The 15,423-nt window shown below is 37.7% G+C and overlaps 2 protein-coding genes across 2 annotated transcripts; one reads left to right on the top strand and one right to left on the bottom strand.

The window, feature by feature from the left end:
• Positions 1 to 255: 255 nt before the first annotated feature.
• LOC133334269 (T-complex protein 1 subunit delta) lies at positions 256 to 5,966 on the bottom strand. The gene is made up of 4 exons (XM_061542559.1): positions 5,753 to 5,966; positions 1,304 to 1,956; positions 1,097 to 1,236; positions 256 to 993 (listed from the first exon to the last, which is right to left on the bottom strand). The coding sequence occupies exons 1-4, from the start codon at positions 5,856 to 5,858 to the stop codon at positions 291 to 293; spliced, it is 1,602 nt and encodes a 533-aa protein (XP_061398543.1). The 5' UTR covers positions 5,859 to 5,966; the 3' UTR covers positions 256 to 290.
• A 5,943-nt stretch (positions 5,967 to 11,909) lies between these two features.
• Positions 11,910 to 15,174, top strand: LOC133334267 (mitochondrial import receptor subunit TOM70-like). Its single transcript, XM_061542557.1, has 2 exons — positions 11,910 to 12,922; positions 14,354 to 15,174. Exons 1-2 carry the CDS (start codon positions 11,941 to 11,943, stop codon positions 15,157 to 15,159), a joined length of 1,788 nt encoding a protein of 595 aa, XP_061398541.1. The 5' UTR covers positions 11,910 to 11,940; the 3' UTR covers positions 15,160 to 15,174.
• The last annotated feature ends 249 nt before the right edge of the window (positions 15,175 to 15,423 follow it).

The following is a 15,423-nucleotide window of genomic DNA, read 5'->3' as shown; positions in this document are numbered from 1 at the left end:
GAATTTTTATTTTTTTGTTCTTTTCTTTTATTATTTTCTTTATAAATAGTAAATGCCAGGCTGTTGTTTTAAATCCTTTTTGTTGTTTAAAAAATCTTAAAGCATATAAACTAAACCTTGCAATACTTATTAAAGATGAGTGTGTGTGTGTTAGAAGAAAATAAAAAGTAATAATAACGCAATAGGAGAAGGCGGGTGGTTAACGAACGAAAAACAAAAAGAGTTTTTAATATGATATTTTTTATGAATTGTTTTTAATGAGAATGCTGATTTGTTGTTGTTAGATTAACTTAAGAAATAGTATTGACAATATCGTCGATTTTCAAAATCGAACGTATGGTCTCAGTGGCCAGGGAGATGGCCGAAATGTTAACCAAAGCCGGTTGGACAACATTCTCCGCAAAGATATCGGTGATGGCTCCCTTGCGTACATTGATGCCAGCATTCTTTTCACCCTGGGCATGACGATTGCGCAACTCTGTCACAGTGGCGATGGGGTTGAGGCCAGCATTTTCGGCCAAGGTGGAGGGAATAACTTCCAAGGCCTCGGCATAGGCACGGAAACAATAGGCATCAACACCTTCGACGGTCTGGGCATAGGCAGCCAATTGAAGAGCCATTTCAATTTCAGGAGCACCGCCACCAACAATTTGGGCACGCTTCTTAACCAAACAACGGACCACACACAAGGCATCGTGCAATGAACGGGCAGCTTCTTCCAAAACCAATTTGTTCGAGCCACGGCAGACAATGGAGACGGTGCGGCCAGGGTTTTGGATGCCAGTGATCTTGACGAATTTATTTGTACCACTGGAAACCTCTTCAACTAAATCGGCGTTGACGAGATTCTCAGCGGTGAAGTGGTCCAAAGAGGCGATGGGGCGGCAATTCAAAGTTTTGCACACAAACTCAATGTCCTCACGTTCGACATCCTTGACAACCAAACACTTGATTTTATCCAAAAAGTGTTGAGCCAAATCGGAGACGGCATCACTGTATTTTTTAAAAACATTTTTTTGTGGGGGGTATTTTTATTCATTTTCCAAAAAATATTTTGAATTCAAAAAAATAATAAATACTTGGTTTAAAAACTTACCGCAAAATGGATTTCTGGACCAACAAGACATTGCAGCCAGCCTTCTTGATTTGTTTGACAATGTTGAGAATGTAGGCACGTTCTTCTTTCAAGACACGATCCATGGCGGCATAATCGGAGACAATGACACTGTGGTCCATCTGCAAAGCAAAAAGGACAGACAATTAAAAATATGATCTACTCATAAGAAATTGTGCCTGTACTCACATCAGTCTTGGGTGCCGAAATACAGAATTGAATCAAACCAATCTTGGCCTTTTCAATGCGTTTGGGAGCATTAATACCAGCCGAACGTGAGGTGAAGACCAAACCATCAACCAATTCGGTATCTTCAACGGTACCACCCAAACTGCGAATAACCTTAATATTCTTCAAATCAACAGCACTTTCCTTGCCGGGTTCGGTGACACGCAAAACAGCATCTACGGCAATGGGAGCCAACAAACTACTTTGTTGTGATACCACCTTCGAGTTCAATGAAGTCGAAGCACTCTTAATCAATGTTTCACGATCTGTCAAAGCAATGGGTGTAGACATATCATTGATAATTTCAATGGCCTTATTGGCACAACGTTGGAAAGAATCCGAAATCGCGGTGGGATGAATACCCTTGTGCAACAATTTTTCACAAGCTTCCAACAAGGCACCGGCAATAACAACAACCGAGGTGGTACCGTCACCAGCTTCAACATCTTGAGCACGCGAAAGTTCGACCAACATTTTAGCAGCAGGATGCAAGACATTCATTTGTTTCAAAATAGTGGCACCATCATTAGTAATGGAAACCTCACCGTTGGCGGCCTGGATCATTTTGTCCATACCACGGGGACCCAAACTGGTGCGAATGGCATCGCAGACGGCTGTAAGAGAAGAAAAAAATATTTTTAATAAATAGTTTAAAATTTGAAAATACATTTCAAATATTTACAAAAAATATATAATAAATATAAATAATACAACAAATGTCGGCTCTGATACATCGAAATTATTTTAAAGGAATGAATTTTTTAAAAAAATATTCGTAATGCTACCGATGTGAAAAACGCAGCGTATAGGGCAACCCTGCAGAAAATAGCAACACGTAGTGCGATGGATGGAGAGGAGAACCGTATTTTCAGAAAAAGAAGAAAGGACCAGAAAAACGTGAGCGTGAGCAAATCGAGATGTACAGGAGTCAGAACGAAGTCCGAAAATCATTGAGTAAAACACCAAACCGACTTTAACTGGCACAAGATCAGCAGTTAAAGTCGGAAAGGACCTCTCGGAGCCCTTCAATACCGAACGAGGATTCAGACTATTTTAACATTCTGCTGGAAAAGGTCATACGATACGCAAAGGTGAACAGAAATGGCATTCTGTACACCAAACAACACATGTTACTCGCCTACGCCGATGACATTGATATAATGGGTCGAACATTGAGGACGGTTTAAATAAATTGGGATGGAGTCCGCCAAAAAAATGTAATTCAATATCAAACGAATGGAATTTCCGATTTGGTTTTTCACAAAACCTATATTATGTCCGAAGATGGGACCCATCGATCCACTCCTTCTGGTACCTCCCTAAATTGAAATATTAATAGTTTTGTTAATCCTTTATTAAACGAAAGGAATGTCCGATTTGATCCAAACTTTACAAATCGTAATACTTTTACCAAACCTACAACAAGTCCGAAGATGGGACCCATTGGTTAACTTCTTCTGGTATTTCCCCCACAAAGTGTCAAAATTTGGAGAATTTGTTAATTGAATACCAACCGCTTGCAATGTCCGGTTTGACCCAAACTTCAAACTTCGTAATAATTTCACCTTGGCTAAATTAAGTCCAAAGATGACACCCATCGATCCACTCCTTCTGGTACCTCAACTAAATAGAGCCAACATTTTGGAAATGTAAAAACTTTACACATCGTAATGCTTTTACCAAACCTAGATCATGTCCGAATATGGGAACCTTCCGATATCTCCCCCCACAAAGTGTCAAAATTTTGAAAATTTGTTAAATTTAATACCAAGCGAATGCAGGGTCTGATTACATCCAAACTTCACGCTTCGTAATACTTTTTCCAAACGTAGATCATGTCCGAAGTTGGTACTCATAGGTCTACTCCTTCTGCTACCTCCTCTACAAAGGGTCAAAATTAAAAAAAAAAATGTTAATCCAATATCAAACGAATGAAATGTTCGATATAATCGAAACTTTGCACATCACAATATTTTTTTTCAAAACCTAGATCATGCCCGAAGATGGAAAACATACTCCTTTTCAGTCAAAATTTTGAAAAAAAATTTTAATCCAATATCGAAAGAATGAAATGTCTGATCTGATCCAAAATTTGTAAATCGTAATACGTTCAGCAATCCTAGAACATATCCGAAGATGAGACCTATCGATCGACCCCTTCTAGTCCTGATCTGTATAGTGCAACCTCTTCTGGTACCTTTCAACAGATGATTAAAAACATATGGTAAATAAAAGTCAAACTGGCCTTAAGTTCAGTTGGGATAACAGATGGTCATAGCCAAATGTGTGGGGGTAGGGGTCAGTAAACAGATGTTATGAAATTAGAATTTAGATTATAGCAACTTGTTGCAGTAGCTAAGGCTGCCAGAATCAAATTCCTAATCTAACAGAAATCTGTGTATGGTCCACAAGGTCCTCCATGTCAAAAAAAAAACAACAACTTGAGTCCTAGGGTTCCTAAGTTTTGGGATATTTAGGGCCCGAATGTTATACACTCCGACGTGCACATTCAAAGGCATTTCCAAGCGCGTCGGACTGGAGCGCAGCTCTTCCAATTTGAAAGACCATGTTTGGAAATGTTCTCTTGCACTTAATATTTCCATCTAATTTGTGACTTTCCACTTCTGTGTGAGCCATTGGTAGACTCGCTTTTATATGCCTTTTGTGCTTGAGCATCCTCATCCATTCTCACAACAAGACCTAGCCCACGTAGTCGATGCAGCTCGATACGTCTGACAATGCCGATGTGCTAGAATAGCTCATGCTCAGCGATATTCACCTTCAACGCAGATCGGCCCATAGATCTTTCGGAGAATTTTTATGCCAAGAGCTGCCTCATCTGCTTGCTCTAGTACCCATGCTTCTTGTAGAGTGACGGAAATTTATATTTCATGGGTATATGTAGGTTCCATATAAAAGTGCGAGGAACAACTCTAATTTAGTAAAAACGATTAGAATTTTCTGAATTTTTTTCCAGAGGTAGGTATTTTCACCCTAATTATGGGGATATCTTTTTTCTTGGGGATATCTTTCGTACCCGGTAACCCGGTTATTTGACCCGAAATTTCAAGTACGGGTACCCGGTTATATCCGGTTCTATGGATCCAGTTAATATAGAAGGGGTATCATTTTCCAATGAATTATAATATGATGCTTTCAAACCGTTTTTGGAGATATAGTCAAAAAACTGGGTTTTGGTCCCCAATTTTTTTGAAAAACTCCCTAAAAGTCGAACATACGTCCATTATAGTCCCCCTCCAATCTTGACTTAAATGATAGACCACAATTTGGTGCGATATGTGGCTGTATCTGTTGTGTATCAAAAGATATGGGCCTTAGAACCCTACAAAAACAAGGAAATTCTGAGAATAGATATGTCGATGTCCGAGAATAGATGGTACAGCTGATAGTTCATTTGACGGCGATATTCACCGCCAACGCATGTAGGTCCCATATAAAAGTCCGATTTTGTTTTCGGCACTTTGATGGTCCTAGCTGAGTTTTCCAATCTATATGGCGCTAAGTAGTAATTCCAGTGTACGATATTTGAAGGTAAATTGAAATTTTGAGTGGTCAAAAAAGTGAACACGGCCTGGCAGATTAATTTCGAAATATGACCATTTTGGGAACATTCCAAATGACTGTAATTTGAAATTTAATACAAACATTTATAAGAAACCTATGCATGGTCCCCAACAACTACATGTTTTTCCATAAAGGAGATGGTCTTTACCATGACAAAGAAATCAATATGAGTGTTCCGGGTTAGTATCAACTTGGAACGACCAGCTGTAAAAGACAAATTTCTTTAAATTACTAATTTTTCATAAAAAATAACCTTTAATTTAATAACTTGCAGTATTTTCAAATTTTCCGAAATTTTAACCACAGCTGCTGGTTGTGATTCACGAGACATAGTAAAAGTGACGTCATGATGACAACATTCAGGCATGAAGAGACAAAGTTACAAACATAAACAATTTTCGATATTCAAACTCCCTCAAAACCCAATTTTCTTTCAAAAATCAGTAATTTTTAAAAATTTTACATATCACATGAGTCATTTTTTTCGGTGTTAGAGGCACATGTCGAAAATTCGAGAGGAGACTCCTAGCCGAGAGCGCACCCCTCTCATCCATAAATACAGCGAACAGAACCCACACACAAACCGATTTGTCACAACCGGCAGTCGATAAGACTGTTCCGTCTGCAGAAGCCGCCTTTGTTAATTGCATTATTTCTCAATTTTTTTGCACAACTGTTTAATAAATTTACAATTGTTCACTTAATTGTTGTAATTTTGAAAAACTTCTTTTCAAATTCTCTTCATTTTCACTTTAAATTGTCCTCTGCAATTGTCGTTGCGTTGTTTTTGTTCGTTTTTTAATTTTAATTGCAACAATTTCTAACCTTTGGCTGCCTGGATATTCGACAGACGAACATCTTGGGGTTTCGATTTATCTTTGAAGGCTTGACTGACCGGTTTCTTGGCAACGTTTCCTGCTTTTGGTGCCATTATTTTGTTAATTTTCTATTCCACTTGGGGGTTTTTATTGATGTTTTTGTAAATCGTTGGATTTCTTGCGATTAATTCGGCAATTCAAAATTTCACAGAAATTTTTGCTGCTGCTGTCACTGAGAAAATCTACTGAATTTCTGACGGTGAACGGTATTATCGACGAATGTGTCATATGTCGAGGCAATTTGACATTTGCGTATTTTTGGGAAGTGTTTGGAGTGGAGATTGTTGCCAGATGAGTTCAATGGAGTTGTGTCAAGTAATCATTAACTATGAGGGGAATAAAAATGGCATTTGGAGCAGTGTTGCCGTTTGAAAATTTTATTTCCGCCCAAAATTTCCCTAAAAAGTGCCCAAAATCAACAATTTATGCCCAAAAATTCAAGAGTTGAAAAGGTATACACTGACGTTAAGTATTAAAAGCGAGTGTTCTACATTTTTTCAAATGCAAAAAAGTACACTGTTTTGCGGCATGGAAATATGGGGAAAATAATAGCAAAATTGATTTTTATTTTTAAATAGTTTTTTAATGTCTTTGTTTTAAAAATTTGTACTATGTTGCGGAAAAAGTACCTCATCGAAATATTCGTTTAGTCCCCATGTGTCTTTGGATCAAATCCGATTCAATTTGAAGTCCATTAACAAATAACCGTCTGGATGACTGGTGCGCACGATATCATTCGAAAGAAGTAACCGATTTAATCCAAACTTAACACATATTTTTCTTCCAAATTTAAATCAAGTTCCCCACAAAGTGCCGAAATTTTTAAAATTTGTTCATCCAATATCAGTTGAACGGAACCTAGATTAAATTTATTGCTTCAGGGTCAATATTTTAAATGGTTGTAAATGTTGATTTCATGCATTTATTCCACATCATAATATGTTACCAAATCTGCATTAAATCCGAATAAATGGGCTCTAGGGCACAACTCTTTAATAAAAACATATACCTTAAATAAAGCGAATGGTAAATACTGTGTAGTCTAAACATGAAAGGCCTTAATATTTATAATTAATATAAATTTAGGACAATAATCGGTCACAATATAATAAAAATGTTCCACCTTGGCAATAGAGACCACAGCAAACCATATTGAGGTAGTATATATGTCGGGAAACCCAACAGAATGACCTAAAAGAAAACCAGTAAGCGGAACAGAATATTCGGAAGGGGTTGACAAATACCACTGGACATACATTTTCAGTGAATGTTTGTCCACATATGAGCATTTTGGTATATCCCAACACATAAGTCAAGATAGTTGAGATGATTTCAAAGTACAAATGATTTTATTTAATATGTTCCTGGATAAAACATGTCCACCATAGATTGTTATGTTCTTCGATGCCCAGATCCACTTCCCGGATAAATTATATGATATTCGGATCATACTTATGATCTATAGAGCGATTAGAATAAGACATTAATAAATATTTTGGTCAATTTTATCCTATAATGATTGTCCGATCACTACAGAAAACTATTTCTCAAAAAATAATTGTGTAGCGTAAACAAATACACAAAAAAATAAATGCGCCGGAAACGAAAAATATGCCCAAAATCCGCCCAAGTCCAAAATATTACATTATTTATGCCCACTTTTGGGCATAAATGCCCACTTTCGGCAACACTGATTTGGAGCCTTCACCGTACTTTTATGATTCCGTTTTTTAAAACATAACCCTTCTAACTTAGAGTAAAATTCATTATCGACTCAGCTGTCTGTGAGATTTTTATCCTAATAGGTCACTGCAGAATAAAATCTCTTGCGACTTAATGTATTCTTCCTTTTAAGCCACATATTTTTCTCTCTTCTTTGTTTTTCCTTTGTATTTTTGTAATCTCAACACCACTCATGCTCATAAGTAAATATTCTGTCGACAGAACTGATATGCAAACTCCATGTCAACCAGGCTGGCTTGGATACCATTGTATGAAATCGGGCAAAATTATATATGAGAACTATATGTAAATCTCTACCGAAAGGAAGAAAACTTGACATACGTCATCGGTATCCGGTATGCAATATGGAGCTATATTGGTATCTGATCCGATTTCAATAAAACCTTACACACGTTATTCCAAACTCAATTCAATACGCTATGAAAAATATCGTTTTAATCAAACAAATATTGGGAATATATGGAAGCTATATCGAAATCCGAACCGATATTAACAAAACACATGGTATTTCAGACCCAGATTTATTACACTATGCAACATTTCATTTCAATCGGACAAAAAAATGAAGTTAGGTGCTCCATTTATATAAAATAGAATAATAATATATTAGGTTGGGGAAAAAGAAATCAATTATTTTTTCGACAGAGCCTGTACTGATAGATGGTTCCGATACTGTAACAGCCAATTATGTGCAATTTTGGTTCGTAGATTCCGTTCAGGAATTTTTTGACGTTGAATATGCACCTCGCCCATGTCGATGAAATCGGAAATGATCGAAGCATGTATCCACTCCCTCCTAACGGACTGTATTGATAGAATGCTGGGAAGCAGAATTATCAACTCGTCCTTGGGAGCTAGTTCCGTGAGGATGTCTGTCAACGTAGGCACACCACAAGGACGAGTACTGTCCCCACTTTTATGGCTTTTGGTGATAAATGAGATACTGCTGAAATTCGACCATCCTAAAAAAGTCTGTAGCCTATGCTGATGATGTAGTCTTGCTAGTCAGTGAAAAGTTTCTGCCGACTATTTCAGACATTATGGAGGGAGCCCTTTAAACTCTGCCCAACTGGACACTTGTCAATGGTCTTGGCAAAAACCCCACTAAGAAAAAATAGTGATATTCACTAGGAAACGTAAGATTCCAAATTTCCGCTTGCCATCTTTGGATGGAGTAACCTTATCCCTTTCCTTAGAACCAAAATACCTTGGTACAATCCTTGACTACAAATTAACGTGAAATAGGAATGTGAGGAACGCACTAAGAAAGAACTAATAACACTCTATTCCTGCAAGAGCTCTATAGGTAAGAGTTGGGGACTAAGACCAGAGATCATACACTAGCTGTATGTGATGCCTTGCCAAGGGCTCATCAAAAAGATACTGCTGACTAAAACGAATACAGTACAGCGATCGGTATCGATTCTGACAACGGGGAGCGCTAAGAGGCACAACAAAAGCAGCCTTGAATGCAATCTTGAGCCTCCAACCATTGGACTCTCTGACTAAATTCCAAATTGCTAGGTGTGCTCTAAGGCTCCGGGAAACGGATACCTGGAAGTCGCTAAACGTTGGTCACGCAAGTATCCTTCACACGACGCCAGGTTGTGAGGAGTGCTCACATTAGTGACTATGTTTCCTCTCAAAGAGACTTTAATGACATCAGAGTAGAGTTTCCTAGTAGGAAATCCTGGACTGATGGCTCTTTACCACTGCCCGGTCTGTCGATTTTTACAGACGGCTCAAAGATGATGGAAGGCACTGGCGCAGGCGTCAAAGACATGGAAACCGCAAAGACTCGAAAAAATGCATTTTGACAAAATAGTTTATGAAAAACTATCTAGGGGGAATCAGGCATAACAGAAGCATGTTAAGAATAAAAACGCCAATACGCGAAAATGTGTTTATAAAATGTAAATAAAATCAGAGGTCTGCACTTTGACGCCTTCAAGGATATATATTTTCATAAACTATTTTGTCAAAATGCATTTTGTCGAGTCTTTACAGTTTCTATGTCTTTGCAGGAAACTAGAAATCTATAACTATAAACTTGATAATCTTTGCAGCGTTTTTCAAGCAGAAATCTTTGAAACTACGAAAGCGGCTGAGATAGTCAAAACACTTACTGCCGACCGGTGACTACATATGTCGATAGTAGGGCGGCCCTGAAGGCTTTAAAGTCGTGCACTATCCACTAAAAAACGTTTCGTGATTGCAAGGCTGCTCTTCGTGATATACAACGGATAGTTAATTTTTGTTGGGTTCCAGGACATAGTAATATGGAAGGGAACGAAATTGCCGACGAGCTTCCTCGAGAGGGTGTTCACAGTCGTCCAATCTTCCGATTGAGAGATCTGTGCAACAGCCCATTGAATGTTTTATTGGCAGAATCCGTTTGATCTACGGCGAGGTAGTCGGCAACAGATGGCCCTAGAACTTCTTCGCTGTTGTCCCATAATAAGTGAGAGATTACAATCAATGTGAAGATTATAACAGGTCACTGCAGTATTACATCCCACATTTCAAAATGGGAAATCAAAGGAGATGATTACTGCCGTCTATATATCCTATGTATGTGTACATTGCCCCCAAGCAGACCTAAGCTTTGACATAGATGACCACAAGGAACAAATGTCTCTGAGTGAAAAGATAGTGAGAAAAAAAAGGGCGGAAGAGAGATTATTTTAGCCAAGTCAAATTTTTGACAAAGCTAATTAGCAACCGTACATTCCTAACCAACCTATATCAGCCTGTACTTAGGTTAGGTTAGGGTTTGCAGAGGATGTGCTCAATTGTTTCTAGTTCTTCTTCGTCCTCACATAGACGACAGTAATCCTCTCCACTGGAGTCCCACTTAGAAGTGAGAGATCTAATTTTGCAGTGACCAGTTATAATCCCCACAACGATTTTGATCTCACTCTTATTGTGTTCCAGCAGCGAAGACGTTCTTTTACGAGAGAATTCAGGCCAGATAGATTTTGAGATTCTGCAAGCAGGTTCCCTTAGCCATCTGTTATCGACTACCTCGCAATGGAACGCACGGATTCTGTCAATGAAATAGCAGATCTCTCAATCAGAAGATTGGACGACTGTGAGCCCCCTCGGGCAAGCTCGTCGGCTATCTCATTCCCTTCCATGTCACTATGTCCTGGAACCCAGCATAAACCAACTATCTGTCGTATATCATTCAAAGCGGTCTTACAATCATGAACTGCTTTCGAGTTTATAGTATGCGACTTCACCGCTTTCAGGGCCGCCTGACTATCGACATATATAGTCCTAATTCCCTACAGTAAACGCCTGCGCCAGCCTGTACTTTGTACGCTGTGAAACATTTTGTGTTAATCGGACAAACCTTTGGAGTTTTGTGCACCATTTATATAAAATCAGAAAATAAAAATATAGATCTATATTTTATCCGACTCCAATGAAACTTAACATATTTTATTCTAGAGTCAATTTTATATGCTATGCTAGATCTCGTCTCCATCAGACAAACCTTGGGAATTTGGGAGTTATATATAAATATAAATCGATTTTTCTCCAATTTCAAGCTGTGTCAACTTTCATCTCTTTCGGATCAAAAATGTACTTTTTGTTTACAATTTAGCATAGGCAGGCGGATGTCACGCATGTGCATGAAATTAGGTACGGACCTATCAAATGAACGTTCTGAGTTTCAATTGTCAAATTATTAAATTAAATCTTATTTTTCTAAATTTTATTCGACAATAATTTTTATCTAATTTCATGTATCCGAGTAATTGGGAATTTTCCCACACAATACCAAATCAATCAGCATACATGTGGCAACCCCCCATTTTGCAAATGTCATTCTGTTCTATTCACATGCCTTGCCTTTTTTTCCCAATTAGAAGATTTCTCGGGTTGGTTTTTGTTCTTTTTGGGGGTTTACGAGTAAAATTACATAAATTAAATCAAATTCGTGAATTAAATCGTGTCGGCGATAAACAAAATTCAATGCAAATCAATTAATCCGATTGTTTGTTTTAACAAATTCCCAATAAAATCGAGCTCTCAACTGGTTGAGGAGAGTAAAACAACGAATAGAAAATAAAAATTTAGAAAAATACACGAGAGTAAAGGTTAGTGGATGATTGGATGGAGAAGGAAGGAAGGAAGCAGCTGAATGAAATAAAACGCCTATTGGCGGTGCTGTGTGAAAAAGAAGCTGCAACTATTTTTGCAATGAAACTGAGAAAAAATTGAATTTCAAAATGTGATAAATCAATGTTGAAACACAAGTGTTAATTTTTCTATTTGATTCTCATTTCAGAGTTGAACGTTGGGGCGCTAGTCACAAAAACAACAACAACACGTCTATAAGAAATTGTCACAGCTGCAACAAAAACAACAACAACACACATCAAAATGTCCACAACCTTGAAGTTTGGCAATGTAAAATTAACCAAATGGCAATTGGCTTTGCTGATCGGCACTCCATTGGCCATTGGAGCGGGTATCTATGTCTATCGCAAGGTAAACACCCCACCCTCTAGCAGTTCCGATGAGAGCGGCAAGAAAAAGCAAAAGGCTTTGGATTCCAATAAACAGTCCCTGTCAATTGATGGCACCACCGAGGACAAGGAATTGGAAAAGAAAAAGAAGACTGTCGAGCTGGAAAATGAAAAATTGTCTCCCCTGAAGGAGGCCACCATGTTCAAGAACGAGGGCAATGCCTGTTATCGTAATGGTAAATTCGATGAAGCCATCAGCTTCTATGACAAGGCCATTGACAAATGTCCCAAGGACAATAAAACCGATTTAGCCATTTTCTATCAAAATCGTGCTGCCAGCTACGAAATGCTACGCAAATGGCCGAAAGTCAAGGAAGATTGTACCAAATCGTTGGAATACAATCCCCGCTATGCCAAAGCCTATTTCCGCAGGGCTAAAGCCTATGAGGCCACCAATGAAATCTCTGAATGTTTAGATGATGTCACTGCGACATGTATTTTGGAAATGTTCCAAAATAACAATACGATTTTGTATGCCGATCGCATTTTAAAACAGACCGGACGTGAAGATGCCGAAAAGGCCATTAAAGATAAGAAACCTGTATTACCCTCGAAGAGCTTTATTAACACCTATATGCGTTCCTTTGTTTCGGATCCCATATTGACAATGTCTTTGCCCGAGTCGCTGGATAAATCTCATGGTTTTGGTCGTGCCAAGCAGGCCTTGGATAATGAAAAATATGATGATATTATTGCGGCTTGCAATGAAGAGCTGGAATCATCTGAATCGGAATCACAATATAAAACAGAAGCGTTGCTATTGCGTGGTACTTTCCATTTGATTTCGGGTTCATTTGTGGAGGCTCAACAGGATTTGGATGCTGTGATCAATAATGGTGAGTTATAGCGGTGGGGAGTATTTTTTGTATATGGGATGCAGAATGGTGTAGCTAAAATTTTTTAAAATGTTTGAGCTTCTCCCATTGGCGTAATTTTTTAAGGATTTTTCAGATTTTCCAATTGGCGTAGATTATTTAAATAATTTTTTTGGGGTTCCCCCATAGGCGTAGATGTTTAAAATAATTTTTCTAGGATTTCCCTATAGGCGTAGATTTTTAAACTAATTTTTCTAGGGGTCCCCTATAGGCGTAGATTTTTAAAATAATTTTTCTAGGGGTCCCCTATAGGCGTAGATTTTTAAAATAATTTTTCTAGGGGTCCCCTATAGGCGTAGATTTTTAAAATAATTTTTCTAGGGGTCCCCTATAGGCGTAGATTTTTAAAATAATTTTTCTTGGCTTCCCCTATAGGCGTAGATTTTTAAAATATTTTTTCTAGGGTTCCCCCATAGGTTCTCAAATAGGCGTAGATTTTTAAAATAATTTTCCTAGGGTTCCCCCATAGGTTCCCAAATATGTGTAAATTTTTAAAATAATTTTTCTAGGGTTCCTCCATAGGTTCTCAAATAGGCGTAGGGTTTCTCCATAGGTTCTCAAATAGGCGTAGATTTTTAAAATAATTTTTCTAGGGTTCCTCCATAGGTTCTCAAATAGGCGTAGATTTTTAAAATAATTTTTCTAGGGTTCCTCCATAGGTTCTCAAATAGGCGTAGATTTTTAAAATAATTTTTCTAGGCGTAGGGTTCCTCCATAGGTTCTCAAATAGGCGTAGATTTTTAAAATAATTTTTCTAGGGTTCCTCCATAGGTTCTCAAATAGGCATAGATTTTTAAAATAATTTTTCTAGGGTTCCTCCATAGGTTCTCAAATAGGCATAGATTTTTAAAATAATTTTTTTGAGGTTCTCCTATTGGCGTAGATTTTTAAAATATTTTTTTGAGGTTCTCCTATTGGCGTAGATTTTTAATTTTTTTTTTTTTTTGATGTTCTCCTATTGGCGTAGATTTGTTAAATATTTTTTTTGAGGTTCTCCTATTGGCGTACATTTTTAAAATAATTTTTTTAGGGCTCCTCCATAGGTTCTCAAATAAAATTAAAAAAAAAAAAATCTAGGGTATAGGCCAAGATTTTTTAAATAATTTGTCTAGATTTCACCCATAGGCGTAGATTTTTAAAATCATTTTTGAGGTTCTCCCATTGGCAGAGCTTCTCCTACGTAGATTTTGAAAATAATATTGTTTATGTTCTCCCATAGGTGTAGATTTTTAAAATAATTTTATGAAGTTCTCCCATAGGCATAGATTATTTAAATATTGTTATGGCGTACATTTTTAGATTTATCTTTCACAGACCCTGACTTATCTTTACGTCCGTAGATTTTATTTTTAATTTCTTTTCATCTCCTCTATCTCCGCTTTGTTCTTGCAGATGACGCTGATAAGAAGTTACGTACATATGCCTTGATAAGACGTGCCTCATTGTATATACAACAAGAAAACAAAGATGCCGGTATTGAAGATTTTGCCAAAGCTCAAAAACTCCAACCTGACTGTGCTGATATCTATCATCAACGGGCCCAAATCTTTATTCTTTTGGATCAGCTTTCGGAAGCATTAGATGATTTTGAAATGGCCGTGAAATTGGCACCAAACAATGCCATGGCTTATGTTCAGAAATGTTATGCTGAATATCGTATTGCTCTGATGTCTCAGGATCAAATGCGTCTTATGATGGTCATGAATGAATTTAAGAATGCTGTGGAGAAATATCCCGATTGTGTGGAATGTTATAGTTTAATGGCCCAGGTCTTGAGTGATCAACAGCAATTCCCCCAGGCTGAGCAATTCTATGAGAAGGCCATCAAATTGGCTCCCGATAATGCTTCGTTGCTGGTACATCGCGGTATTATGAGTCTGCAATGGAAGGGTGATATTGCCCTGGCCATTGACCTGATGGAGAAGGCAATTGAAATCGATGATAAATGTGGTTTGGCCTATGAAACATTGGGCACAGTGGAAGTGCAACGTGCCAATTTGGATAGAGCTGTGGAATTGTTTGAAAAGGCTATCAAGCTGGCCAAGAGTCAGGCGGAGATGTGCCATTTGTGTGCATTGAGAAATGCGGCTGTGGCTCAAATAAATGTCACACGTAAATTGGGTATACCCATGTCTTCGATATCCGCCTTGGCGGAGGCGAGTATAATGGGTCAATCGGCACAAATGGCAGGAAATTAAGTTATAAGTTTTCTCACTCTTGGGTTTTTACTTTTTATTTTATTTTACGATTTTCCGAAGAAAAACAAATGACTAAAGGCATTAACTTAAAGCAAAAAGAAAAACAATATTGAGACCACAGCCATATACAAATTATTTTAATTTATTGATTGAAATGTTAGATATTTGAATTCCCTTATTTTTCATTGGAATTTAAATATCTAACCATTTTACATTTCTTCTCTTAACCACAAATGCATTAAGCCAAGTTTAGAGTTTAGTTGT

This window comes from Musca vetustissima, unplaced genomic scaffold (genome assembly GCF_032173495.1).
Source record: "Musca vetustissima isolate MV318-11 ecotype Yass unplaced genomic scaffold, APGP_CSIRO_Mvet_v1 utg70434, whole genome shotgun sequence".
NCBI classification, from domain to species: domain Eukaryota; kingdom Metazoa; phylum Arthropoda; class Insecta; order Diptera; family Muscidae; genus Musca; species Musca vetustissima.
The sequence above is the reverse complement of the archived record's forward strand: the minus strand, read 5'-3'. Positions and strand labels throughout refer to the sequence as shown.